The sequence below is a fragment of the Halichondria panicea genome, chromosome 6 (assembly GCF_963675165.1).
Source record: "Halichondria panicea chromosome 6, odHalPani1.1, whole genome shotgun sequence".
NCBI lineage: Eukaryota > Metazoa > Porifera > Demospongiae > Suberitida > Halichondriidae > Halichondria > Halichondria panicea.
This window is the reverse complement of record NC_087382.1, coordinates 489316-515269: the sequence shown is the minus strand read 5'-3', so window position 1 is coordinate 515269 and position 25954 is coordinate 489316. Positions and strand designations below refer to the sequence as shown.

Sequence of the window (25954 nt, the reverse complement as noted above, 5' to 3'; positions counted from 1 at the left end):
TATAAAGAATTCCAATCTCGCAAAAATATTGCTGAATCAGCAAACCACGTGCTTTCAAGTTCAAGAAAGAAGCATGGAGGAAGTTGGCCAAACTATTGCTTGTATTTGGTGGAAGCTTTGTCCAGTCCTATTGTGGACCACAGTGACATAGTCAGGACCATGGAGAGAGACCATTGCTGAGGAGAGCGAGTTCCTGGCCAATCAGGACATGACGAAAGCTGCTCATAAAGATGCAGAGTCTGATGACACACTGGATGATGAGTGAGTGGTAGTGTTGTTATTAGCCTAACAGGTTCTATCCAGTGAGGGGGGAGCTTCTTTATAGGATATACGTACTGCCAACATTTACACTGTATGTATAGGGGGCTTTGATTTGTTTGGATGGTCCGGAATAGTAGAAATGTGTTTGAAATTGTTGTGATGTTGAAGAGTGCGTGAGTAAATGTATTACAAGCACTGTCATGACCTCTAATGACACGAGTATTTGACCTTTGCCAGTGCTTGTGTTATGGTGGAGTTGCTTGAAACTATTATAGCCATTGCCTTTGCTACATGTATAGTTTTGAAGATGTGTTTGTGTTTGTAGAGTTATAATAATATTATTGCTTTAGCCAGAATTCAGGTACACTATTACTGTTCATGTATTTCCCTCCCTACCAGACCTGAGGATTTGTACCAACCTGGTGAGGAGGACTTTGACCCCAATGAGGATAACTTACTAGCGGAGCTCCACCTAGCAACCAGCGGTAGCAACACACCCGGAGTTTGTACTAACCTGGTGAGGTGGACATTTGTGTCATACTTTGTAGAGTCCCTTAAAGTCATTCAAGGTCAGCTATAATAGTGTGTCCTATTCAACACATGATGTGTGTTTCCCTGTAATGTATTTAAAGGTGTGCAATGTACAATCATGTACGATCCCCCTCCCCCCCCCCCCCCACACACACACACACACACCTTTAGGCCTACTATGCTGCAGCTCTTATATAATTATTCATTTTATGTCCACAAAGGATTCTAGTTTAATTAGTACACACCCACACCCGACACATCCAAACCCACCCACCCACACACACACACACACACACACACACACACACACACACCTTCCACCCCTCACAGAACGAGCTCCGGGAGAGTACACAGGTGGTGACAGAAGAGGAGAGAGAACATGTGATGAGTGGCAACTTTGATCAGCTGTTGGCAGAACAAGAGAGAATGGACAGAGAGAGAGATAATGAGGTGCAGTGGAGACTGTTTATATTGAGTATACATGCATGTACGCACGTTATTGAAGAAGCTTTAACTTGCACGTTGGCCTCTAGCTAGCTGCATGCGTCCTTTTTCTGAGGTACGTATTTACAGCTGCAGTGATCCTGCACCAGGAACGATGGAAATGTTACTTGCTACTTAGCCAGCTTCCAATTTATTGGTAACCAGCCGAGGGTTAGCACTCCAGTTCTCTAGTTGTAAACTGTCTATAGTGGTCACCCTGTGGGCAGACCAACAGTGGCTGACCTGCATGCTAACACAGGTCCAAACACATGCTATAGAGACTATGGAGTCCATTAACCTGGCTGTATTATAGAGGGTGGCCTGCTATAGGGTGACTACAATAGACATGCTCCACGGTATATACTTTGACATGTACCAGTAGCACAAGTTGCACGATGTACTGTTACAACATAACATTGGAATTTCAATGACGTCTCTTTCGTACAGCTAAGGAGAAGAGAAGAAGCACTGAGTGGAAGAAGAGGTAAAGCTGGAAAATTTATTTGTCATCATACAGCGTGAGCTATAGCACACAATGTGTGTTTCCCTGTAATGTATTTGAAGGTGTGCAATGTACAATCATATACGACCCCCCCCCCCCCACACACACACACACACACACACACTTTTAGGCCTACTATGCTGCTAAGAGAGGGGCCTCACGTAAACTGACCACTCAGACGCTAACAGACCTCAACAGTATGGAAAAGGGTCTGTCATCAGAGACTAAAAACTCCCCTGACACCCAGCCCTTACATGCAGCCCACCTCCAGTCTGGTGAGCAGCCTATAAGCAGTGAGGGACAGTCTGAAGACATGGGTCCATGGACAGGGGCTACTGAGGAACCTTCATCAAGAACAAGGTACGTGTGTATAATGTGTAGTTATGCAGTGCAATGAGTCCACTGTGTACTATTGAATGTACAGTACAGAGAATGGGAACCTAGCATGCTTACTAGTCTGTATGTACATGCACTTGTATACAAGGTATGCTTCAATGTATGTTGATTAAACGCCTGGGCGTTTATTTCATATCGAAGTCTTTAAAGGGGGCGTTTAAACGAGATGGGTGCTTATTCGAAATGGGTGTTTATTGTTATGTCTACTCCGAACTCTTGCACAGCTCTCAGCTTAAATCTTAAGTCATAAGTGGTGATTCTACCTTTGTGTTGGTATCTCTCTCTTCTCTACCATCATAAAAAGATCTATTACTCTATACTGCCATGCTTGCAACTGGTTCCACGTGCTAATTCAGCTCCACCCACATCGCTACGCGTATACATGGGCGATTATTTAAGATGGGCGTTTATTGACAAAGACAGAGCTTTTACCATGCCTGATGGGCATTTAAATGAGATGGCGTTTAATCAAGGGCGGCTTTTAATCAAGTAAATACAGTATGCAGTTTAGGTGCTTATTAACATAATTATTGTACCAGTACATGTATGGCGTCCCTTATTTTATCGTTGAGACATTTTTCTTAGTCATGCATGCAGCTAAAGTTACATGAATCTTCCCAGAGGAGGTACATACGACAACATCATGTGCGTGACAACGGAATTTTCAACCAACAGCAGCAAAAAGTTGAATGGGTATGGTCTGCGTGATAACAGCCCCTGCATGCTGTTGACATTCCACTGCACGTGAATTGATGTTGTTGTACCTCCTCTGGAATCTTCCATTCAGTATGACTATGACCATGTGACTCTTTAACCCCTCAGTTCCCGAGCCCCACCCCTCACTGTCTGACTCGGAAGAGGAGATAGACTTTGGATTCTGGGAGAAGGTGTCCACCCTACCCTCGGACAAGACCCCAACCATGCAAGGACCTGAACTTGTTATGAGACTGTCACATAATTAGTATAATTATTGTCGGTTTCTTGTCTATTCGGGAAATTTAATTATGTACCAACTAATGCCATTGATTGTTTTTGCATAATCTTTAATAGCTGCCAATCGAAATTCAGTTGCAACTTTAATTATTATGCTAGAAAAGTATCATTAATTTATAATTATAACACGAAGGACATGAAAAAAACTAAGAACTTATAGAGAAGAAATCCACAGTTTGGATTTTAATCTTATTTACTATCTGTCCTCCGGCTACAATAACCTCTCCACTAGGAAGTACTGAGCATGTGCAGCAGTATCGTACAGTAGGCAGGTCTCCTACTTTCAACCACCTCCTGGTGTCAGGCTGGTAGAGGTGGATCGATGAACTTGGGTTGACTCTGTCATTCGCTCCACCAACGGCTAATAGTGACCTCCCAATACTGAGAGGAGCTGACAACTCGAGCGGCACTTCCTCTAAGGTCTGCCAGAGAGTGGGTGTGTCCGAGTTGGAAAGGGCTTTGGCAATGAGTTCATTGAAGTCAACGTGGTGCACTGTCTTGGTTGGCCCAGTGTGATCGTACCCTCCCATTAGGTAGAGGGTGTTTCCTATGAGAGTTGATTTCAGTTCTGATCGTGAGTTAGGTAGTGACTGAGCAATGTACCATCTTCTTGATGCCACGTCTAACACCTCCACAGAGGAGGAGATACGACCATCACCATCACGCCCACCAGCTACAATTATGTGGTTGTTGAAGGAGACAGCTGTTGAGGATTGACGAGCAATGTTCATTGGTGGGTACGGGTGAGTCCATTCCCCTGACTCGAGCACTGAAAGTTGATTGCTGGGTGTGTTGTTTCTTGGATCACGTCCTCCCACTAGCACTAGTCGATTAGCGAGTGATGTCATACCAAACCACTTGGCAGTGTACTTTGGTAGTTTCGTCCATTGATCTTGCTCGAGCTTCATCACTGTACGATCATTGTCTGCACTGCCTCCACCAACATACACCGTGTCACCGATAACAGCACTCTGTACTGTGTAGCCCATCTTGATTGGCATGTCTTTTCCTCTTCTCCATTTCAGAGTGAGTGGAGGTCTCAACTCTCTGGGAGGGGGATCCTGAATAATGAATGCAGGTGTAATTAGGATAGTGTCTACTAACAAGCGAGTGTTACTTGTAGCAATAATTGTATGCACACTAAATCACTTTTTCTAATTATCATATGAAGGGTAATGTCGGGGGGGCAAAATATTCGTGGTTTTCTAGTTGAAGGTCTGACCACGAATATTTTACCCACGAATGAAACGACCTTGCCTACCCTTCCCAGCAGTACAAGCAGCAACCACGAAATGTCTCAAAATATTACCCACGAAATGTCTCAAAATGGCTGAACCGCGAATATTTTTCCCCCTAAAAATTACTCGCTATACTGAAGCTTAAGAGGTGAAGACCACCAGCCCACTAGAATGTACAAACTATAACATCAAAGCTTCTACTATAGCTCTGCAATAATATGGATTCATCTCACCTGTCTCTGCTGTTGAATGATGGCGTCTCTCCTGACCAGCTCAGTATTGTGCTCCATCTGTACCCCGTGTACCTGTACAGGGGAACGTTGGTGGAAATCTTCTAATTAGAACACAGACATGAATATTATTATTGTATCAGTGGACAATTCTACACTCTTGTACTGTACTAGAGTATAAGAGTGTGTGCATTTGGTGACTACTATATAATACCTGTGAGAGAGCGTCCCTCTCAACTAGAGCAGCCTCTCTCTGAGAAATGAGATCAGTGATCCTTGACTCTTGTTCACTGAGTTGTCTGTCCTTGTCAGCAATCATACCATCTTTGGTGGCAGCATCAGCATGGACACTATTCAATATCTGTATGAAGAGAAATTATTAACTTGCATGGTTAACCCTTTCCCAGCTTTAATTAAAACAAGAAAATACAGAATAAATACATATTTTTCTTTAAAAATTCGTATCTCATGAACCATACATTGAAATCACTCGTAACTATTTCCTATACAGGTAGCCCAGACCCCGGAGGCATCTTGACACCATCATCGTTACCTAGCAACAGACCACCCCCAACTAATTAGCAATTGTTTACAAACATTCACAAGTATGTACACAAACAATAATTATTGTATGAAGGCACTAAATAAGTGTTCTCAATGTTTTCACGGCAACATGGTTCAATCAGAATCTGCAGAAACTTGTCTATGAGGTCGTATTGGCAGACGCTCTTTTCCCGGGAAATGTTTTCTTCACCTACAGGTTTACAAGTTCAATGTTGGCTCATGATGTCCACTGCTGCCTAAACAAAGTAATATTGAAGCTAGGAAGACTACAGATGCTACTCTATAGTTACTTACCAGGTCCAGGAACTTGGTCAGTCTCAAGAGCTAAATTCACGAGCTTCTTCCTCTGGCTCTTCAGGCTTTTTATTTCTAGCTTGAACTCTGAGGAGTAGCTTCCTATCTGCATGGCTATGATCACAGTCATCACTCCCCTCTGACTCAACAAGGTCATAAGCATCTATATCCTCACTGTCTAGCTGCACTAGAGCCTCACTAAGATTATCCTACCAAGATCTTGTAGCAATTATCAATTGGTCACTTTTCTTTTGACAATACTGTATGAAGTGTACCTCAAGGCAGCACAATGAAAATACCATGTGAAAGAGCAGCTCAATGCACATGTGCTGGTACTTACAGTGTGTGCATAGCTCCAACACAGCTCGCACAATCATTTTTTGAAAATTAGCAGTAGCCATGCCGACTATAGTCGGTTAAAGCGGGGAAAGGGTTAACATAATACGAAATTGCGTGTAAAAAGTGAAGTAAAAATTCTACTGACCTGTTGCTGTCTAGCAAGTTGAGTATCTTTGTCCGCTACTTGCTCATCTTTTTGTACCAAAAGTGCGTTTTTCTGATCCAGTTGATCGTCTTTCTGTACAAGTTGCTCATCTTTCCTCTCCAGTATCCTGTCCTTCTCGACCACCTCTCTCTGAGAACAGAGTACAGCATGCAGTGTCAGACCCTTGCACCCACTAGCTCACTAGCTCACTGGACTGGACTCACCAGTAGAGCCTCTATCCTCTTGTAAACATTATAATTGTAGAATGGACTATTATTTACAGTACTACAGAACAAATTTACGCTAAACAGTGGCGGATCCAGGGGGAGATCCCAGGGTGCCACGGATCCCCCCTTTAGTCAAGGTACCGTATAGCGGGTAATTTTCGTGGCTTTTGTGGTTGAAGGTCTAACCACGAATACTCACGAATGAAACGACCTTGTCTATCTTTACCTGCAGTGCAAGCAGCAACCACGAAAATATTGTCCACGAAGTGACTATATAAATATTGCTCAACCACAAATATTTTGCCCCCCGAAAATTACTCGTTATATATGGTATTATGGCTTTACTACAGCTATTATCAGTTTTTTATTGTAATTTAGCTAGCTCTAATTTATGGGACTTAGCGCTCGTTAGTTTAAAACCTGAATTACGTACGAAACTTAACATGCTTAACAATGAAACAGCACCCTATACTGTTGTTTGTGGCTGTAATTAGGAATCTCATTCTGTATCACACAGTACCGTAGAAACTGGATTATTAGCGCATGCGCTTTTGGGGTCAATAGCAGAGCTCTATACACTTATATTCAAGAATGCACCTATAATGCAGTCATTTCGAGCCCCACCCAGCAACCGGATGTCTCTGTGATGAGAGCTGACTCGCAAGCTGGCTAAGAAGTGAGCATGCAAGCAAGGCAAGCTAACTGGATCTATATCATACTATTATGTTAAAATTCATTTTACAATTCATTTAAATTCATAATATTATATCATATTGACCAGGAACTTGGAATAAAAGGACCTCATCCATGCCTCACATTTTCTCAGCATGATCAGACAATTAAGGGAACAGCATGCCCAGAGAGTCCTTCCAGATGGATATCACAAGCTATATAGCTATCATGCACAGTACAAGCTAACTAGCTCAGCTAGCTAGCCCGGATAAACAAGAATCAATTCTAAAATTTCACTAATAACCTTCGTATAATTGGAAAAGCACTTCAATTCGAGTATAAAAAGCCTGCAGTTGAGCATCCGCTTAAAATAAAGATACGTTTATAGTCGAGTAAGCGCTAATAATCCAGTTTCTACGGTACATGTACGTACCTTTTTGACTGGTTGAGTGTCCTTCGTCTCCCTCTTTGCTGCCTCCATTGGGTCCGAGTCTCTTTTCAGTGAAGCATCTAAAAGTAAGAATTAAATGAAAAATCGACACATTTTTCGGAAGTGTAAAACACATAATTATCATGCACTACGTATCTAATAGACTCACGGATGTCCCTGGCAGATGGTCTCCTCTTCATGTCTTCTTGCAAACAACTGTCGATAAGCTTCCTCAACCTGTGTGTGCGAGGGATCTGGGCAACATGGAATGATCGATCCTTGGCTGATTTGATCGTCTCCAACTTGCAAACAATCTGTGTCAAAATAACCCCAAAGGAAAACACATCCAGGCTACTATCGTAATTCTCTTCTTCCAATCGAGAGGCCTCGGGAGGTAGATACCCTCTACGGTGGCTAATGGCTGTTAGGGTGGAGCTAAGCTTGGAGGGGTCGTAAAGCCGTGACATGCCAAAGTCGGAAATCTTTGCGACAGGCACTGGCAGTGTAAGCTTCAGTAGGACGTTATCGCCACAGAGGTCACGGTGGATAATCTGCTTGCTGTGAATGTAGGCCAGACCACAAGCCATGTCTTTGGATAGGCTAATTTCACATTCGCTAGTGAGGGACACTTCATCAAGGCTGGAGAAATAGGATCTCAGATTGCAATCCATCAGCTCAACAACGAGGATTGTACCACCTGATTTGGGGTGCTTAGCAGTCGACAAAAACTTCACAACGTTTGGGTGCTTGAACGACTTGAGAAAATCACTCTCACAATCAATTGCATTGCTAGCATCTTCATTTTTGTCAACTGGAATACTTGTCTGCATCTCCATAGCATCGTGAAGCAGCACTTTGACTGCACAAGGATCGCCCCTGTACCTGCCTTTGAAAACTGCTCCAAATGCACCTTTACCGAGTGGCCCGTCTAAGAAAACGGTCAAATCTTTATTGATCTTTTGACGATTATGGTCAACTGTACAAAAAAATGTGTGTGGGTGGGATGAGTGGGTAGTAAGGAATGACTACCGTATAGCGGGTATATTTCGAGGGTATAAATTTTCGCGGATGGACCATTACAAAGAATTTCGCGGATTTTATTTTCGTGGTCTGGTTCCAGCCTTTTGGCGCATGCGCACATCAACATGCAGCTGTACCTCCACACCGTTAGCCTCAAATCCAGGCCTAGCCTGTGTGAGGCACCTCTTATTGTCATAGGTGTGGTCAATAATACTGAACACGCCTACTATTCATAAATTTTTGCGGTACAGGCTCAATCCGCGAAAACCGCGAACATTTTTATACGCTCGAAATATACCCGCTATACGGTATGTAAACTATTTTTAGACATAATTATGCACCTATCAATAATATGTCTCCTCCCCCACCACCTGGGGAGCACATTAGGGAAATGTAGTGGAATGGTCAATATTTTGACACTACCCTTCTTTGCTTGCAAGACTAATCGCCCTAGGTGGGGCATATCATTTATATAGCTAGGTGAATTAATTGGTACTCACCCTCCGACTTCACATCAGTAGGATTGCTAGACTGTAGATGATCTCTCTCGATAGTCCTGGCTATGTGAATGTGGCCCACAGTAGGACTGGACAATGCTTTGACCATAGATTGCCAGCTTCTCTCTCCTTCATTCAGCCATTCCAACAGCCCCTCACGATAGCAGTCATCAGGATCATTGTTCCATTCTTTGCTGATACTTCTGATTGTAGCTGCAGAGACTTCGAGCATTAACAAGATGTTTCGCCACTTGATTCGAGCTTCAAACGTAGCGAGGTACACTTTGTTTAGATCTGCTATTGTGAGATAGTCAGACATCTTCTCTGTAGAGTGTGGAATAGATATAAAGAATGCTTTATAGGAGGGAGTACATAGGTGTGCACAGCTCTAAAGTAAATCATGTACAGTACGTATACAGTACACATGCAGTGCTGTCTGCACTCACTGAAATATGTCGAGGCTACAGTATCTTCCCTTTGATTTCACCAGCTAGTAGGGCCAGGGAACAGCAGACAAACCAAACAACACTCATGAACTACAAGACACGCCCTCTTTCCTTGCACATTGGTATACTGCGCATGCGCCGGAGATTACAAGACAACAAACATGACACAACTTAGATGATTGTGGGAAGATAATAATATACAACTGTCACCATGCATTCATGCACTCCTATGCAACACACAACACTTGATTATTTCAAGCTAATTTTTATAGTTTCTTTTTAATGTAACATCGGAAAACATCAGACAAGAGTAGCTGAGAGCATCTTGTGCAGGCAGGGGTGGTAGACAATACCAAAGCACCTGTACATGCATGGGGAGTGACGGTTAATATTATAGTGTACTAGCGTAGTGTGGAATACGGACATAGTATATATAAAATTGTGAATTGGCTATTTTGTGAATTTGTGGATTAGTCACAGAGAGCGGAATGTTTTACTAATATTGACACCTGTGTATAATTGTGATGGCTTGTTCCAAGTTCATGTATAGCTACCTACATACACGTACGGTAATAAGGTAATGGGGTAACGGGTGAACCCTGACCTCTCTGAAGTTTTTTCACCATTACATGAAGCTATTGTGAATATTTTTTAAACAATATAGAAGGTCCTTCAATGAACTTTAATTTTTAAATGTGCAAACTGATCATTTTGACCCAACCAAAAACTACAGACATGCTTCAAATAAGATGATTCTCTAACAAACTTTGAACGTACGTACTCTACCTACGTAACATAATATAGCAGTTCTTAGGAATCTTCCTACACTGCAAACCCCACCCACCTGCTCCAGTGCTTGTTGTACACCAGCTGGTCTCCTCCGAGGGATGGGCTGGGCAGGGGAAGGGGCGGAGTCTCGGGGGAGCACCAGTCAACAAGGCATACACAGCTCTTCCATTGTGTGGTGGACTATGAACTCTGGGAGTGACTCTGTGGAGAGTGTGTGGGCGGGGGGATAAGACTGGAGGAATGGAGATATGATTAAACCCCTTGGATTGCCATACTACAAGAATACACACTGTACATTAAGATACTGTACTGCTACTGTAACAATGTGCCTGGGTACAGAGTTCAAATTCAGCCTTTATGATTGAGGAAACATTTGAAACTTTGCAATAAGGAGAGATCGTGCTATTATCATACAAGTACTGGTATACAGGTATTTGCAATCTTATTTTAGCGATGTCATAAGCACTCACGAAGTTTGCAAGTGTTTGAAACTCACAATTAAAACATTGCAGTAGTAATACGGTAGTAGACACAAAGTGTGATGACTTCTTCATTTCAAACACGATAATTATACGAGCACTTTTAGGAGGAGCTACAACAATATTAAGTTAAGTCCTTTAGTTTGGTCATTTTGATACTAAAGCTAAACACACCATAAATCTAAAAGCTACTGAACACATTTTTTACACTGGAAATTGGTCAGTTAAGTTATCGTATGGGTCTTCAAGGTTTCTGCTGACACAGCACATACGTATACATGCATACTGTGCAAGTCTTGATTAAAATCAGATCCACTAGCTAAACAAACACGTACCACATTCCATAGAGCTACATCTTTACCTTAAAGCAGCTCTTGACAGAGTCCACAAATGTTATACATTGTAGTTTAGAGCAGCACACCCCCATTGCCACACCCCCTTGTCCAGTTCCATGTTCTCGTACTGTCCAGTGTCACCTGTTGGAGATCATCACATAAGCCAAGGATCCATCATTTCATGTTGCCCAGATCCCTCACACACGTACACACAGGTTGAGGAAGCGTATCGATAGTTGTTTGCAGAAGATCTGTTAGTGTGTGATAATTATAATATAATTATGCCATCAATGAAACTCACAAGCAATTAATGTGTCTCTACAGTATCAATGTCTAGTCTGTGTATCTACAGTACACAGTGGTGTCTGTACTCATTGATAATATTCCAGCATCTTCATTCTCATCACAGCTAGCTAGGAGGGACGGTCGGGCTCCGCCCAACTAGAGGAGATCCTTTTGCAGCTAGCTACAAGACACACCCTTTTCCTTGTCACATGCAATTAACATTGCTGATTCAGCAAACATGCACATTTTTAGAGACAGAACATGACAGGAGTTGAAGCATAATTAATAGCAAGAGTCTATCATAAACTCTTGTTAATAGTCTATGATGGAACAAGCTAGTGCAGTGGCCAAACATTTCACTGTCTGGATTTGTAGGAAGCTTTGTCCAGTCCTATTGTGGGCCACAGTGACATAGCCAGGACCATGGAGAGAGACCATGTACAGTCTACTGGTGCAAGCACTGAGGAAGCCAACGTCGTATAGGTATGAGAAGGGCAGGCAACTCAATGAGTGACTCTAGACTGCATAGGAAGATGACAATTCTGAGCCTGTGTTAGTGTACAGTGTGTTGTACAGTACATTATAGCATGAGATGAGTGAGTGCCTACTGCAATAGAGTCTTGTAAGCAATGGTGACAATTCCGAGCTGCTTCTGTTATTCTGGTTGAGTGTGTCTGTTTGGTGTGTGCATTACACTGTGTTGGTGTGAGTGGTGTTTTCATGTCATTCAATGGCTTCCTCTCTCCTACTGTACAGTTGAGGAGACAAGAAGAGGCACTGAGAATGGAGGTAGAGGTACAGAGTACATTAGCTGGAAAATGCATTTGTGTCATACTTTGTAGAGTCCCTTAAAGTGATTCAAGGTCAGCTATAGTGTGTCCTATTCAGCACATGATGTGTGTTTCCCTGTAATGTATTTGAAGGTGTGCAATGTACAATCATGTACGACCCCCTCCCCCCCCACCGCACACACACCTTTAGGCCTACTATGCTGCTAAGAGAGGGGCCTCACGTAAACTGGCCACTCAGACGCTAACAGACCTCAGCAGTATGGAAAAGGATATGTCATCAGAGACTAAAAACTCCCCTGACACCCAGCCCTTACATGCATCCCACCTCCAGTCTGGTGAGCAGCCTATAAGCAGTGAGGGACAGTCTGAAGACATGGGTCCATGGACAGGGGCTACTGAGGAACCTTCATCAAGAACAAGGTACGTGTGTATAATGTATAGTTATGCAGTGCAATGAGTCGACTGTGTACTATTGAATGTACAGTACAGAGAATGGGAACCTAGCATGCTTACTAACTAGTCTGTATGTACATGCACTTGTATACAAGGTATGCTTCAATGTATGCAGTTTAGGTGTGTACAGGGAAACGTGTGTCAATTGGCTTTCAGTTTTCTCACCCCTTACTTCCTAAGCCCTCAATTTTCCACTCAGTATGACTATGACCATGTGACTCTTTAACCCCTCAGTTCCTGAGCCCCACCTCTTACTGTCTGACTCGGAAGAGGAGATAGACTTTGGATTCTGGGAGAAGGCGTCCACCCTACCCTCGGACAAGACCCCAACCATGCAAGGAAGGACCTGAACTTGTTATGAGACTGTCACATAATTAGTATAATTATTGTCGGTTTCTTGTCTATTCGGGAAATTTAATTATGTACCAACTAATGCCATTGATTGTTTTTGCGTAATCTTTAATAGCTGCCAATCGAAATTCAGTTGCAACTTTAATTATTATGCTAGAAAAGTATCATTAATTTATAATTATAACACGAAGGACATGAAAAAAACTAAGAACTTATAGAGAAGAAATCCACAGTTTTGATTTTAATCTTATTTACTATCTGTCCTCCGGCTACAATAACCTCTCCACTAGGAAGTACTGAGCATGTGCAGCAGTATCGTACAGTAGGCAGGTCTCCTACTTTCAACCACCTCCTGGTGTCAGGCTGGTATAGGTGGATCGATGAACTTGGGTTGACTCTGTCATTCGCTCCACCAACGGCTAATAGTGACCTCCCAATACTGAGAGGAGCTGACAACTCGAGCGGCACTTCCTCTAACGTCTGCCAGAGAGTGGGTGTGTCCGAGTTGGAAAGGGCTTTGGCAATGAGTTCATTGAGGTCAACGTGGTGCACTGTCTTGGTTGGCCCAGTGTGATCGTACCCTCCCATTAGGTAGAGGGTGTTTCCTATGAGAGTTGATTTCAGTTCTGATCGTGAGTTAGGTAGTGACTGAGCAATGTACCATCTTCTTGATACCACGTCCAACACCTCCACAGAGGAGATACGACCATCACCATCACGCCCACCAGCTACAATTATGTGGTTATTGAAGGAGACAGCTGTTGAGGATTGACGAGCAATGTTCATTGGTGGGTACGGGTGAGTCCATTCCCCTGACTCGAGCACTGAAAGTTGATTGCTGGGTGTGTTTTTTTTTGGATCACGTCCTCCCACTAGCACTAGTCGATTAGCGAGTGATGTCATACCAAACCACTTGGCAGTGTACTCTGGTAGTTTGGTCCATTGATCTTGCTCGAGCTTCATCACTGTACACATGTTACGATAATTGTCTGCACTGCCTCCACCAACATACGCCGTGTCACCGATAACAACACTCTGTACTGTGTAGCCCATCTTGATTGGCATATCTTTTCCTCTTCTCCATTTCAGAGTGAGTGGCAACTCTCTGGGAGGGGGACCCTGAATAATGAATGAGGATAGTGTCTACGTTATAGATAGTACATGGGCATGAGGTATCTATGTGTTATAGTGTCCCATATCACGAGGGCTTTGCCCGAGGGATGAGGGACACTATAACCATAGATACCGAATGCACATGTTCTAACTAATTTAGATCCCACTTTTCATTGGCTGCCTCAGGTAAGAAGTGTATCTATAAAAGCAGCGAGCCTTAGCAACAGCTTTAGTTTTGAAAATGTCCTGTTCTGACAAGCTAGATGAGTTCTGCTTCTCTGCTAAAAACCTTTGCATTGGCCTTGCTTCAACATTGGAATGGACAAACTAGTGTCTCCACCTTGTGCAGGAAGCACTCTGCAACAATTGAGCCCAGCCTCCTCTTTTCTCTGCACTCAAGCCCCACCCCAGCTCAAGCTTCTCAGTAAACTGTTCTGATCTGTACGCTAGCTAGCAAGGAACAGCTTGCAGCAATGCTACAGTGCACTATATTGTTCCCAGGAGTCTACCTATTTTGAAACATGGCTGTTAGAAACAGAAGTCAGGAGGACGAAGTTGACAAATGCTACTTAGTTGAAGACATGCTTTCATGCTTGTGACAATGGACCCAGAACATGCAGTTAAAATCATTGGCTCTTAGTGTTCCTCGTAGACTGGCGGACAAGAAAAGATACTGGTGAACCCTACCATAAACCCAGCAAACGCTATAGAAACTGGTAGTGAAAAAACTGAATAGCCATAGCTAATTATCATACAGCTACAGCTTTATTATCATTTCTGTACATTCAAAAAATTATACTTGTACTTTATACCCTCAAGCTTATAATTCCCTGGGAAACTATGAGATTATGGCTCATAATTCCCTGCTAAACACACACAAGTGGGATCTAATAACAAGCGAGTACTACTTATTTATAGCTATAATGAAACAGCACCCTGAGGTACAGTGCTGTTGTTTGTGGCTGCAGTTAGGAATCTCATTCACACACTACATGTACGCACCTTCTTGATTGGTTGAGTGTCCCTCTTTGTTGCCTCCATTGAGTCCGAGTCTCTTGTCAGTGAAGCATCTAATTAAACGTTAAAAGGAAAATCGACACATTATTCGGAAGCGTAAAACACATAATTATCATGCACTAGGTACTTTATAGTGCTAAATTTTGGTCAACTGTACAGAACAATGTGTGTAGGTGGGGGAGTGGTAATGTAGTGAAATAATTATACTAATTAACAAACTACGTATCATTAAGTTATGCACCTATCAATGATATACCCCACCCCACCACCTGGGGAGCACGTGAGGGAAATGTAGTGGAATGGTCAATATGGTCAATATAGTAGAATGGTCAATATCACACTGTTGTCTGACCCTTCTTCGAGTGAAGGGGTGTGGCTTGCGATACTAATAACCCTAGGTTGCGATACTAATAACCCTAGGTGGGGGGGAGGGGGGTGGGGCATATCGTTCATATATATAGATGCATTAATGCACCTATCAATGTAAATCCCCACCCCCCTCCCTGGATAGGGTGGGGATTTGACACTGGGAGTTGCAAACCCCCCTCTTCAGGGGGGTAGTTTTCAGTACAAATACACTACCGTAGACACTGGATTATTAGCGCTTACTCGACTATAAGCGTATCTTTATTTTAAGCACATGCTCAACGGCAGGCTTTTTATACTCGAATTGAAGCGCTTTTCCAATTATGCAAGTTCCTGGTCAATTTAAAATGATGTAAATGAACTGTAAAATGAACTGTAACATAATAGTATGATATAGATCCAGTTAGGGTTGCCTGCTTGCCTTGCTTGCTCACTTTCTAGCTAGCTTGCGAGTCAGCACTCATCACAGAGACATCCGGTTGCTGGGTGGGGCTCGAAATGACTGCATTATAGGCGCATTCTCGAATATAAGCGTATAGAGCTCTGCTATTGACCCCAAAAGCGCATGCGCTAATAATTCAGTTTCTACGGTACTAAAGCACTACAAATACCCCTCCCCTAACCCACGGGATTTGACACAGTCACAAAGAATAAACAACATAGCACATAATTATGGAGTACACTCTGTATACAATAGTAAGTCTGTGGTTCTACTTCAACTCAATGAAACCACAGCTCCAGCAATCACAAGTGATCCAGCTTTCTATACTGGCTGTTTGTTCCTTCCAAAGAGCTACATGTACACATGCCAGTGGGAGGTTATAAAAAAGAACTAGAAGTTAAAATTATAGTATACTGACTTGTGGCTGCTGAGTATACAAACTTAATTACAAAAGCCCCACCCCAGGGGAATCAAATGACTTACAAATGCCCCACCCTATCCCAGGAGGGGGGGGTGGGGGTTTGCATTGATAGGTGCATAATTGGTACTTACCCTCTGACTTCACATCAGTAGGATTGCTAGACTGTAGATGATCTCTCTCGATGGTCCTGGCTATGTGAACGTGGCCCACAATAGGACTAGACAATGCTTTGACAACATCTTCCCAGCTTCTCTCCCCACCTTTCAGCCATTCTTTCAAACCCTCACGATAGCAGTCATCAGGATCATCTCGCCATTTCGTACCTATACTGTCGATAGTATCTGAGGATATCTCAAGAACCAGCAAGAAGTTTCGCCACTTCACTCGAGCATCAAACGTAGCTATGTATAGTTTTCCTAGATCTGCTATTGTGAGGTAAGTGTCAGACATCTTCTCTGTAGAGTGTGGAATAAGATATTGCAGTGAAATGTATGAGCATAGTTTATATTGGGAGTGTGCAATGATTACTACACTAAAGATCTACAGTATACAGTGCTGTCTAGTCTGTACTCACTGATAATAATCCAGAGGCTACATCTTCTTCAAATTTAATACACATGTAGTCTACGTACATGTACAACACATGTACATGTACTTAACCTCGCGTACTTATAACAGCTACTGAGCTACAAGATACTCCCCCTTTTGAGCAAAAATATTGCTGTATCAGCAAACCACATGCTTCTTGAGATCTGGTCAAAAAAGGTTTAGGTCTGACACTTTTGAAGCATGGAGGAAGTTGGCCAAACTATTGCCTGTATTCGGTGGAAGCTTTGTCCAGTCCTATTGTGAACCACAGTGGCATAGCCAGGACCATGGAGAGAGACCATTGCTGAGGAAAATTGCTAACTATGGAATGCATGTGATATTGGGAAAACCTCCACATACCAGCAGCTCATCCCTCAGGGACCAACTTGGCTGGACCACACTCCATGAAAGGCGTCAAAGGTTCATGCTCACCCAAGTGCACAAATGTCTGCTAAACCTTGCCCCTCCCTACCTGACGAACAAGTTTAAGCTCAACTCAACAATGTACACTGGGACCCGTGGATCAGGAAACATCTACCTGTACAGGTACAGAGTACATTAGCTGGAAAATGCATTTGTGTCATACTTTGTAGAGTCCCTTAAAGTTATTCAAGGTCAGCTATAGTGTGTCCTATTCAGCACATGATGTGTGTTTCCCTGTAATGTATTTAAAGGTGTGCAATGTACGACCCCCCCCCACACACACACACACCTCTAGGCCTACTATGCTGCTAAGACTGGCCACTCAGACGCTAACAGACCTCAGCAGTATGGAGAAGGGTCTGTCATCAGAGACTAAAAACTCCCCTGACACGCAGCCCTTACATGCAGCCCACCTCCAGTCTGGTGAGCAGCCTACAAGCAGTGAGGGACAGTCTGAAGACATGGGTCCATGGACAGGGGCTACTGAGGAACCTTCATCAAGAACAAGGTACGTGTGTATAATGTGTAGTTATGCAGTGCAATGAGTCGACTGCGTACTATTGAATGTACAGTACAAAGAATGGGAACCTAGCATGCTTACTAGTCTGTATGTACATGCACTTGTATACAAGGTATGCTTCAATGTACGCAGTTTAGGTGTGTACAGGGAAACATGTGTCAATTGAGAACACTAGCTCACAATATTTGTACATGACATTGTACAGTACGTGTACCAGACCCTTCATCACACTACCAGTTTGAATGTGTCCATGTGTTGTTTATCCTGGCTACAGAACACTGACTCAGGACGAGGAGGACTTTGACAAGTTCCTGGAGAGTGTCAAAGCTCAGCAGCTCTCACTCTCCACAAAAGGTATCACTTACTCTATTCTAGTATTACTATAATGTAAGTAAGTAATACATGATGGCGTGCAGTGAAAATTAATCCAACGGCAAAAGGCTGACCCTTACGATTATTCTAGTAGTCACAATGTACTTTTCATCGTAAGACATTTTTTTTCTTCTTTTAGCCAGTATAGTAGTGTTACAAGTACTTTCAACTTTCTCGCCACTTCCTAAGCCCTCAAACTTCCACTCAGTATGACTATGACCATGTGACTTTTTAACCCCTCAGTTTCTGAGCCCCACCTCTTACTGTCTGGCTCGGAAGAGGAGATAGACTTTGGATTCTGGGAGAAGGCGTCCACCCTACCCTCGGACAAGACCCCAACCAATAACCTGAACTTGTTATGACACTGTCACACATTTTGTCTGTTTTTGCGGCCTATTCTATCATTGTCATATTCTTAACGACTACTTTTACAATCCAGGGCAAACATTATAATGTGTACGAACTCATGCATGCATGTCATTGTTTTTTCCAGAATTTACAATCCCAACAAACAGTGAAATTTTTTGGAAAAATGATTATACGATAGAAAAGCATTTCTCACAACATGAAAAAACATCATGTATAATTATTGTTGTTGTTAACATGACAAATTATGTACAAAACAAAACAATTAAACTTATTGACAAGAAGTTCACAGTTTGAATGTAATCAGCGTTTGTCTCTCCTCCGGCTACAATAACCTCTCCATTAGGAAGTGCTGAGCATGTGGAGTAGTATCGTGCAGTAGGCAGATCTCCCACTTTCACCCACCTCCTGGTGTCAGGCTGGTAGAGGTGGATCGATGAACTTGTTAAGATTTTGTCGTTCGCTCCACCAACGGCTAATAGTGACCTCCCAATACTGAGAGGGGCTGAACGCTCGAGTGGTACTTCCTGTAAGGTCTGCCAGAGAGTGGGTGTGTCCAGGTTGAAAAGGGCCTTTGCAATCAGTTCATTGAGGTCGACGTGGTGCACTGTCTTGGTTGCCCTCCTAGTGTGATCGAACCCTCCCATTAGGTAGAGGGTGTTTCCTATGAGAGTTGATTTCAGTACTGCTCGTGGGTTAGGTAGTGACTGAGCAATGTACCATCTTCTTGACGCCACGTCAAACACCTCCACAGAGGAGGTTTGTCCTTTACCATCAACCCCACCAGCTACAATGATGTGGTTGTTGAAGGAGACAGCTGTTGAGGAATAACGAGCAATGTTCATTAGTGGGTACGGATGAGTCCATTCCCCTGACTCAAATATAGAAAATTGATTGGTTCGTTTGTTGTTTCGTGTGTCAAGTCCTCCCACCAGCACTAGTCGATTAGCGTGTGACGTCATAGCAAACCACTTGGCAGTGTACTCTGGTAGTTTGGTCCATTGATTTTGCTCGAGCTTCATCACTGTACATCCGTCACGATCACTGACTGCATTGCCTCCACCGACATACACCGTGTCACCGATAACAACACTCTGTACCGAGCTGCCCATCTTGATTGGCATGTTTTTCCCTCTTCTCCATTTCAAAGTGAGTGGAGGTCTCAACTCTCTGGGAGGGGGATCCTGAATAATGAATGAGTGTAATTAGGATAGTGTCTACTAACAAGCGAGTGTTACTTGTAGCAATAATTGTATGCACACTAAATCACTTTCTCTAATTAGCTTAAGAGGCGACGCCCACCAGTCCACTAGAATGTACAGTACGATTATAACGGATCAAAGCTTCTACTATAGCTCTGCAATAATTATTATAATGGTGCGTTTCGTGTCACTTGTCTCTGCTGTTGAATGATGGCGTCTCTCCTGACCAGCTCAGCATCTTTGTGCTGAATCTGTTCCCTGTGTGCCTGTACAGGGGAACGTTGGTGGAAATCTTCTAATTAGAACACAGACATGAATATTATTGTAGCAGTGGACAATTCTGCACTCATGTACAGTACTAGAGTATAAAAGTGTGTGTATTTGGTGATTACTATAATACCTGTGAGAGAGCGTCCCTCTCAACTAGAGCAGCCTCTCTCTGGGAAATGAGATCAGTGATCCTTGACTTTTGTTCACTGAGTTGTCTGTCCTTGTCAGCAATCACACCATCTTTGGTGGCAGCATTAGCACGGACACTATTCAATATCTGAATAAAGTGAAAACAGGGGAACGTTGGTAGAAATCTTCAAATCAAAACACAGACGTAAATATTATTATTGTAGCAGTGGACAATTCTACACTCTTGTACAGTACTAGAGTATAAGAGTGTGTACATTTGGTGACTACTATAATACCTGTGAGAGAGCGTCCCTCTCAACTAGAGCAGCCTCTCTCTGGGAAATGATTGTTGACTCTTGTTCACTGAGTTGTCTGTCCTTGTCAGCAATCATACCATCTTTGGTGGCACGGACACTATTCAATATCTGTATTCAAATTGCATGGTTGGATCAACATACAAAATAGTTGGTAATATGGTTCTGCTGACCTCTTGCTGTCTAGCAAGTTGAGTATCTTTGTCGGCTACTTGAACATCTTTTGTTACTAGAAGTGCGTCTTTCTGTTCAAGTTGGTTGTCTTTTTGCACCAGTTGGTCATCTTTTTGTGCCAGAAGTGCATCTTTCTCAGTTAATTGCTCATCTTTTTGTACTATTTGCTCGTCTTTCCTCTCCAATATCCTGTCCTTCTCGACCATCTCTCTCTGAGAACAGAGTACAGCTTGCAGTGTCAGACCCTTGCACCCACTAGCTCACTGGACTGGACTCACCTGTAGAGCCTCTATCCTCTTCTCCTTTGCCCTGAGGGTCCTGGCAGTCTTCACTCGTGCAATGTCCAGCTGGAGCAATTCTCCGTCCATCTCCCTCCCCACCTCCTCCAGAGACGAGAGGAGCTCAGCGGTGGCCGGTCTTTTCTCTGGAGTGTTGGCCAGACACTCCCTCACCAGACGAAACAGAAGGTGTTCACGTCCGCCCACCATACTCTTCTCAAGGAGAGCCGTGTAGGGACCTCGACGCTCAAACTCTGAGCGAGCCAGGAGGTGGTCTGGGTTGTTGGGGTCGCTGTACGTGGGGGCAAGGAGATCTCCTGGAAACACCTGGAGTAGAAGAGCATGTCAATACTGAGTGTCATGATTGCATGTATGTACATATATGTACGTACATGTGTCATTTAATTGCCCAGGCAAATACAATTTGCCTAGGCGCTAAATCTCATAATATCATATGTATAGCCTCGTTCCTGCATGGTTCAACTTTTCTGATGCAAGTATGGCATCCAATGGCAGGATCCTCCCGGACATAAATGCTCTATGCACGCAACCAATATAAGGATCCTCTGGAGACACAGGCTATATAAATACTGCATCCCATTATACTATATGTAGTAAGTATGCATAGGACTCATACTAGGATTGTCTGACACACGTAGGGAACAGTGGCCATCAATGTCATCTACCTCTATAATGGTTCGCAAGTAGCAGTTGGGAACACCATAATTATAGCCTGCATGTACAGAATCAGACATCCCGACCATACAACCATCATAGAGGTTGATGACAATGATGAGAGCCTCTTCAGACTAAGTGTGCAGGCCTCCTGGACCAACGTAATAGAGGGCTAAGTGCTTTACAACGAAAGACAAAGGGGATTCTCCAGATTACGGAGAGTAAATTAGTAGCGCACTATTACCCATGCAATAGGTATACCCGGCCGTACTTTTCCCCCTTCCGGCCTGGGACCGAGGCTACATCTTAAAAGGCAAAGTCAACCATTTAGGGGATCTACCCAACATATTCAATACCACAATACGGATAAGGTTACACTCCATTACAAAGGAATGTACGTAAGTGCTATATCTATGAAACCAGAGGACTGTTCAGTTTATTACAAACAACAAACTACTTTTAACAGAGACCGGTAAACGATAACTTTAGCTGGTGCTTTACTTCGAATAAAGGTCGCGGTAGAGCCAGCCATCGTGCAAGTCCAAGCTTCTTAGTGCCTGCTTTTATACGACGAAAGAAATTAATTGAAAGCACCGCGGGTGCTGATGCCTCGGTGGAGGTGCCAAAGCTACATAATAGCTAGCTTTTATACACACATTGATCATGATCAACATTTTAATTTTGCTGCATGTATGCAGAATCCAGAATACCGTATAGCGGGTATATTTCGAGGGTATAAATGTTCGCGGTTTTCGCGGATTTGAGCCTGTACCGCGAAAATTTATACCCACGAAAATTTATGAATAGTAGGCGTGTTCAGTATTATGGATTCGAGGCTAACGGTGTGGAGGTACAGCTGCATGTTGATGTGCGCATGCGCCAGAAGGCTGGAAGTCAGACCACAAAAATAAAATCCGTGAAATCCTTTGTAATGGTCCATCCGCAAAAATTTATACCCTCGAAATATACCCGCTATACAGTAACAGGGAAACTCAAAGAGTGAGTAATGATCGACGATGATTGTTGTTAAAAACGATCGATGCCAAAAGTTCAAATTTAAATTTAATAGCTGCAAGTCAGCAGAGCCTTGAAGCTCTTTTCTCACTCTTGCAGCTACCAATAGCTATAGCGTTCTAGTGCAGAGCTAACTACTAAGTAGAGTAGTAACACTCGGTGAACAAGTTTTGCTACGGACTCTTCTGAAAAGGCTGCAATGGCATTCCAAGTAAGCAAAACTAGGCATAACTCGAGAACGAAGCATTATTTTGCAAATCCACGAATTAAATCCAAGATAGAAACTCTTACTTGCACTTCATTGATCCTTGAGCAGCTGTAGCAGTCTACACACACACACACTACAGTATACCTCGCTTGTGTATGCGTACCGAGGCATAATAACTTGTTGTGTAAACGCAGTGCTATGGCAGCCAGGTGAGTACAGGTATAATAATAACCATGGAATCTACCAATGAGTATCAGTAACCACACACATACTTGTGTGAGTGCAAACAATTGCAGCACTCCGAAAGAGAAGACGTCCAGACTGGGTCCGTACACACTGTGGCCTCTGTCAGAGAGGGCCTCGGGCGGCATGTACACCAGTGTCCCAGGAAGCCTCGTCAGAGTCCTGGCCAGTCGACCAGGCTCCAGATTCACGATACGAGAGTTACCAAAGTCTGTGATCTTGGCTCTCAGAGATACCGTCAGCAGGACGTTCTTGGCAGTGAGGTCACGATGGACCACAGACTCACGATGCAGGTGGAGCAGCCCTCGGGCCACACAGACCAGAATGTACTGGCAGACAGAGAGGGGGATGTTGGGGGTGGACTCCAGGAGATCGTCCAGACTTGAGTCCAGTCTCTCCATGACCAGGAGGGGAAGTCGAGAGCCAGTCACGAAACACAGCCCAATGAACTGGGTGATGTTGGGGTGACGGATGCGAGCCATGAGTCGACACTCTCGGTGGTAGTTCCCATCTATGTTGGCCACTCCACCATGCTCGTCCGTCTCCAGGAGAACCTCATGGATCTTCTTGGCTGCATACACCTCACCATTGATCTTCACCTGTGCATGGAGGCAGTCACACTTGAATAGCTAGCAGATACACTAGAGACAGTGCACAGAAACCGGCAGAGCATGCAGTGACTGACCTCTTGAACAGAGCCATAGGAGCCAGTTCCTAGAACTCTCTCCTCTCCAAAGTGCTCCACATTCTCCAGCACAAACTCCCTCAAGTTAGCGTCATCTCGAAGAGCTGAAAACATTGCAGCCATTCTAATCTTATCTCTGCATTATTTTGTAAGCTACAAGACACGCCCTCTTTTGTATAAAGAATTCCAATCTCGCAAAAATATTGCTGAATCAGCAAACCACATGCTTTCAAGAAAAAGAAAATGTAGTCTGACACTTAAAGCATGGAGGAAGTTGGCCAAACTATTGCCTGTATTTGGTGGAAGCTTTGTCCAGTCCTATAGTGGACCACAGTGACATAGCCAGGACCATGGAAAGAGACCATTGCTGAGGAGAGCGAGTTCCTGGCCAATCAGGACATGACGAAGCTGTGGTAAAGATGCAGAGTCTGATGACACACTGGATGATGAGTGAGTGGTAGTGTTGTTATTAGCCTAACAGGTTCTATCCAGTGAGGGGGGAGCTTCTCTATAGGATATGTACGTACTGCCAACATTTACACTGTATGTATGGGGGGCTTTGATTTGTTTGGATGGTCCGGAATAGCAGAAATGTGTTTGAAATTGTTATGATGTTGAAGAGTGCGTGAGTACATGTATTACAAGCACTGTCACGGCCTATAATGACACGAGTATTTGACCTTTGCCAGTGCTTGTGTTATAGTGGAGTTGCTTGAAGCCATTGCCTTTGCTACATGTATAGTTTTGAAGATGTGTTTGTGTTTGTAGAGTTATAATAATGTTATTGCTTTAGCCAGAATTCAGGTACACTATTACTGTTCATGTATTTCCCTCCCTACCAGACCTGAGGATTTGTACCAACCAGGTGAGGTGGACTTTGATCCCAACGAGGAAGGCTTACTAGCGGACCTCCACCTAGCAACCAGCAGTAGCAACACACCCGGAGTGGATCAGATCATTATAGACAATGAGGAACTGATGCTGGAAAAGTGAGTGATAGCATGTCAGACAACTATACACATTGTAGGTCTCTTTCTGAGAGCTTTGTTGACTTGTATACACGTAGACGTGTGTTATTAAGCAGAGGTGCCTATCATCCCAGGAACGATATGAGCGCTTATAATTGAAGAGTGCCTAATAAGAAAGCTTTTAGTGTCCGTCATTTAGAAAACAAGTGAAACGCAGAACTTATGTGCTCAATGGCTCTTTTGCAGCTGCTGAGCTCACCTTCACTTTTATTGGGTTCTTGATTGCATTAGTTACCCTTGTCTCTGCACACACACCACACACGCCCCCTCACTCCTCCTGCCACACACAGACAAGGCGACTGTCGAGTCCTCAGCGTCTGCTTTGCAAGAGCCCGATTCACCGAGATCGATGTTCAAAAGTTACATAAGGACCTTGAGGAGGATCCTCCAGTGATACCGGGGGATGTTAGCGGAGAGCATGTGTCGAGGCTGGAGGTGGCGCTGGAGGTGGCCCGTGTGCTGAGGGAGAGAGATGAGTACAAAGAGAAGTACCTCTCACTATTGGAGCAGATTAGGTAAAGGTCCTGTAATGTATATGTCACTATTGGAGCATACTAGGTAAAGGGTCATCGTGTTTTGCAAGTACATGTACTGCACTCTCCAATTTCATCAACGTATTTTCATTTGGTTGATTCATTTCTCTGACCATGTGACTCTTTAACTCCTCAGTTCCCGAGCCCCACCCCTCACTGTCTGACTCGGAAGAGGAGATAGACTTTGGATTCTGGGAGAAGGCGTCCACCCTATTGTCGAACAAGACCCCAACCAAGAACTATTATTGTCTGTGTCTGTGGCAATGTAATTCGATAAAGGACACTCAGAATAGGCTGTTTCACCAATAAGTATAGGCCATGAGGTGGCATTGCAATCCAATTCATTGTCATGGTGTATGTTTTATTCAGGATTCATATTGTATACATAAAATGGATCAGGATGATAACATCGTTGCCATGGTTACTGTATTGTTGTGTACGTTAGCTTGCTATTTACTAGCCTCGATCCCAGGCCGAGTTTTCGCTTTTTTGTTCGCCTAACCGTTATAAAAGCGAAAACTCGGCCTGGGATCGAATCTTAGTATCAAAAGAAAGCTCTTACTACAGTGCAATAGAAATAAGCTGGATATTTAGGGCTGCTATCACAAATTTTGTACAGTAAGCATTCAAATCACGTTTTTTGAGCATTTTTTTCTGTAATCGGAGCTAGAATGAGTTCACACCAAATATCCACCTAGTTTCTAGTTGATACCATGCAATGATGCCTTCTTACAATAGGCATGCAGCATTTTCAAAACTGTTGTTGAAGATAAGTCATTTTTGGTCACAGTTAACGCACATAACATAGTAATGGTAATAGTG

At 43.5% G+C, this 25954-nt stretch overlaps 4 protein-coding genes across 12 annotated transcripts; 2 read left to right on the top strand and 2 right to left on the bottom strand.

The window, feature by feature from the left end:
* The first annotated feature begins 53 nt into the window (after positions 1 to 53).
* LOC135337661 (uncharacterized) lies at positions 54 to 12867 on the top strand. 3 transcript variants are annotated; one of them, XM_064533650.1, is made up of 6 exons: positions 54 to 261; positions 661 to 778; positions 1123 to 1242; positions 1723 to 1759; positions 12138 to 12367; positions 12635 to 12867. In XM_064533650.1, exons 1-5 carry the CDS (start codon positions 209 to 211, stop codon positions 12152 to 12154), a joined length of 345 nt encoding a protein of 114 aa, XP_064389720.1. In that variant the 5' UTR covers positions 54 to 208; the 3' UTR covers positions 12155 to 12367; positions 12635 to 12867. The 3 variants fall into 3 exon arrangements, with proteins under 3 accessions (XP_064389720.1, XP_064389719.1, XP_064389721.1); XM_064533649.1 differs by lacking the exons at positions 12138 to 12367; positions 12635 to 12867 and adding exons at positions 1908 to 2137; positions 2996 to 3213; XM_064533651.1 differs by lacking the exons at positions 12138 to 12367; positions 12635 to 12867 and having other exon boundaries at positions 661 to 830; positions 1723 to 1738.
* Positions 3233 to 23740, bottom strand: LOC135337600 (traf2 and NCK-interacting protein kinase-like). 5 transcript variants are annotated; one of them, XM_064533556.1, is made up of 9 exons: positions 23572 to 23740; positions 22916 to 23485; positions 20747 to 21073; positions 20468 to 20680; positions 20277 to 20405; positions 20112 to 20128; positions 4849 to 4969; positions 4638 to 4709; positions 3233 to 4227 (listed from the first exon to the last, which is right to left on the bottom strand). In XM_064533556.1, the coding sequence occupies exons 1-9, from the start codon at positions 23692 to 23694 to the stop codon at positions 3313 to 3315; spliced, it is 2487 nt and encodes an 828-aa protein (XP_064389626.1). In that variant the 5' UTR covers positions 23695 to 23740; the 3' UTR covers positions 3233 to 3312. The 5 variants fall into 5 exon arrangements, with proteins under 5 accessions (XP_064389626.1, XP_064389625.1, XP_064389624.1 ...); XM_064533555.1 differs by lacking the exons at positions 4638 to 4709; positions 4849 to 4969 and adding an exon at positions 19773 to 19847 and having other exon boundaries at positions 19982 to 20128; XM_064533554.1 differs by lacking the exons at positions 3233 to 4227; positions 4638 to 4709; positions 4849 to 4969 and adding exons at positions 18580 to 19563; positions 19773 to 19847 and having other exon boundaries at positions 19982 to 20128; positions 23572 to 23732.
* Positions 12941 to 16560, bottom strand: LOC135337631 (kelch-like protein 17). Its single transcript, XM_064533599.1, has 3 exons — positions 16242 to 16560; positions 14867 to 14934; positions 12941 to 13870 (listed from the first exon to the last, which is right to left on the bottom strand). Exons 1-3 carry the CDS (start codon positions 16558 to 16560, stop codon positions 12956 to 12958), a joined length of 1302 nt encoding a protein of 433 aa, XP_064389669.1. The 3' UTR covers positions 12941 to 12955.
* Positions 16828 to 25514, top strand: LOC135337646 (uncharacterized). Of its 3 annotated transcripts, none has more exons than XM_064533620.1 (4): positions 16828 to 17244; positions 17417 to 17629; positions 17916 to 17995; positions 18257 to 18582. In XM_064533620.1, the coding sequence occupies exons 1-4, from the start codon at positions 17027 to 17029 to the stop codon at positions 18373 to 18375; spliced, it is 630 nt and encodes a 209-aa protein (XP_064389690.1). In that variant the 5' UTR covers positions 16828 to 17026; the 3' UTR covers positions 18376 to 18582. The 3 variants fall into 3 exon arrangements, with proteins under 3 accessions (XP_064389690.1, XP_064389689.1, XP_064389691.1); XM_064533619.1 differs by lacking the exon at positions 18257 to 18582 and adding an exon at positions 25269 to 25514 and having other exon boundaries at positions 16830 to 17244; XM_064533621.1 differs by lacking the exons at positions 16828 to 17244; positions 17417 to 17629; positions 17916 to 17995; positions 18257 to 18582 and adding exons at positions 23768 to 24021; positions 24414 to 24560; positions 24890 to 25114; positions 25269 to 25514.
* Positions 25515 to 25954: the final 440 nt, after the last annotated feature.

What these genes read in the sequence shown, in the direction of transcription:
- LOC135337661 (XM_064533650.1), top strand. Translation starts at nt 209, where the DNA reads ATGACGAAAGCTGCTCATAAAGATGCAGAGTCTGATGACACACTGGAT. An exon ending in GATGACACACTGGATGATGA is followed by an intron (nt 262 to 660) that starts GTGAGTGGTAGT and finishes CCTCCCTACCAG; the next exon opens with ACCTGAGGATTTGTACCAAC. An exon ending in CCGGAGTTTGTACTAACCTG is followed by an intron (nt 779 to 1,122) that starts GTGAGGTGGACA and finishes CACCCCTCACAG; the next exon opens with AACGAGCTCCGGGAGAGTAC.
- LOC135337631 (XM_064533599.1), bottom strand. Translation starts at nt 16,560, where the DNA reads ATGTCTGACACTTACCTCACAATAGCAGATCTAGGAAAACTATACATA. An exon ending in TACTGATGTGAAGTCAGAGG is followed by an intron (nt 14,935 to 16,241) that starts GTAAGTACCAAT and finishes ACGTTTAATTAG; the next exon opens with ATGCTTCACTGACAAGAGAC. An exon ending in ACACTCAACCAATCAAGAAG is followed by an intron (nt 13,871 to 14,866) that starts GTGCGTACATGT and finishes TTCATTATTCAG; the next exon opens with GGTCCCCCTCCCAGAGAGTT.
- LOC135337646 (XM_064533619.1), top strand. Translation starts at nt 17,027, where the DNA reads ATGCATGTGATATTGGGAAAACCTCCACATACCAGCAGCTCATCCCTC. An exon ending in GGAAACATCTACCTGTACAG is followed by an intron (nt 17,245 to 17,416) that starts GTACAGAGTACA and finishes ACACACCTCTAG; the next exon opens with GCCTACTATGCTGCTAAGAC. An exon ending in GAACCTTCATCAAGAACAAG is followed by an intron (nt 17,630 to 17,915) that starts GTACGTGTGTAT and finishes TCCTGGCTACAG; the next exon opens with AACACTGACTCAGGACGAGG.
- LOC135337600 (XM_064533554.1), bottom strand. Translation starts at nt 23,694, where the DNA reads ATGGCTGCAATGTTTTCAGCTCTTCGAGATGACGCTAACTTGAGGGAG. An exon ending in AACTTGCTAGACAGCAAGAG is followed by an intron (nt 20,406 to 20,467) that starts GTCAGCAGAACC and finishes ATTTGAATACAG; the next exon opens with ATATTGAATAGTGTCCGTGC. An exon ending in AGAGGGACGCTCTCTCACAG is followed by an intron (nt 19,848 to 19,981) that starts GTATTATAGTAA and finishes TCCCCTGTACAG; the next exon opens with GCACACAGGGAACAGATTCA.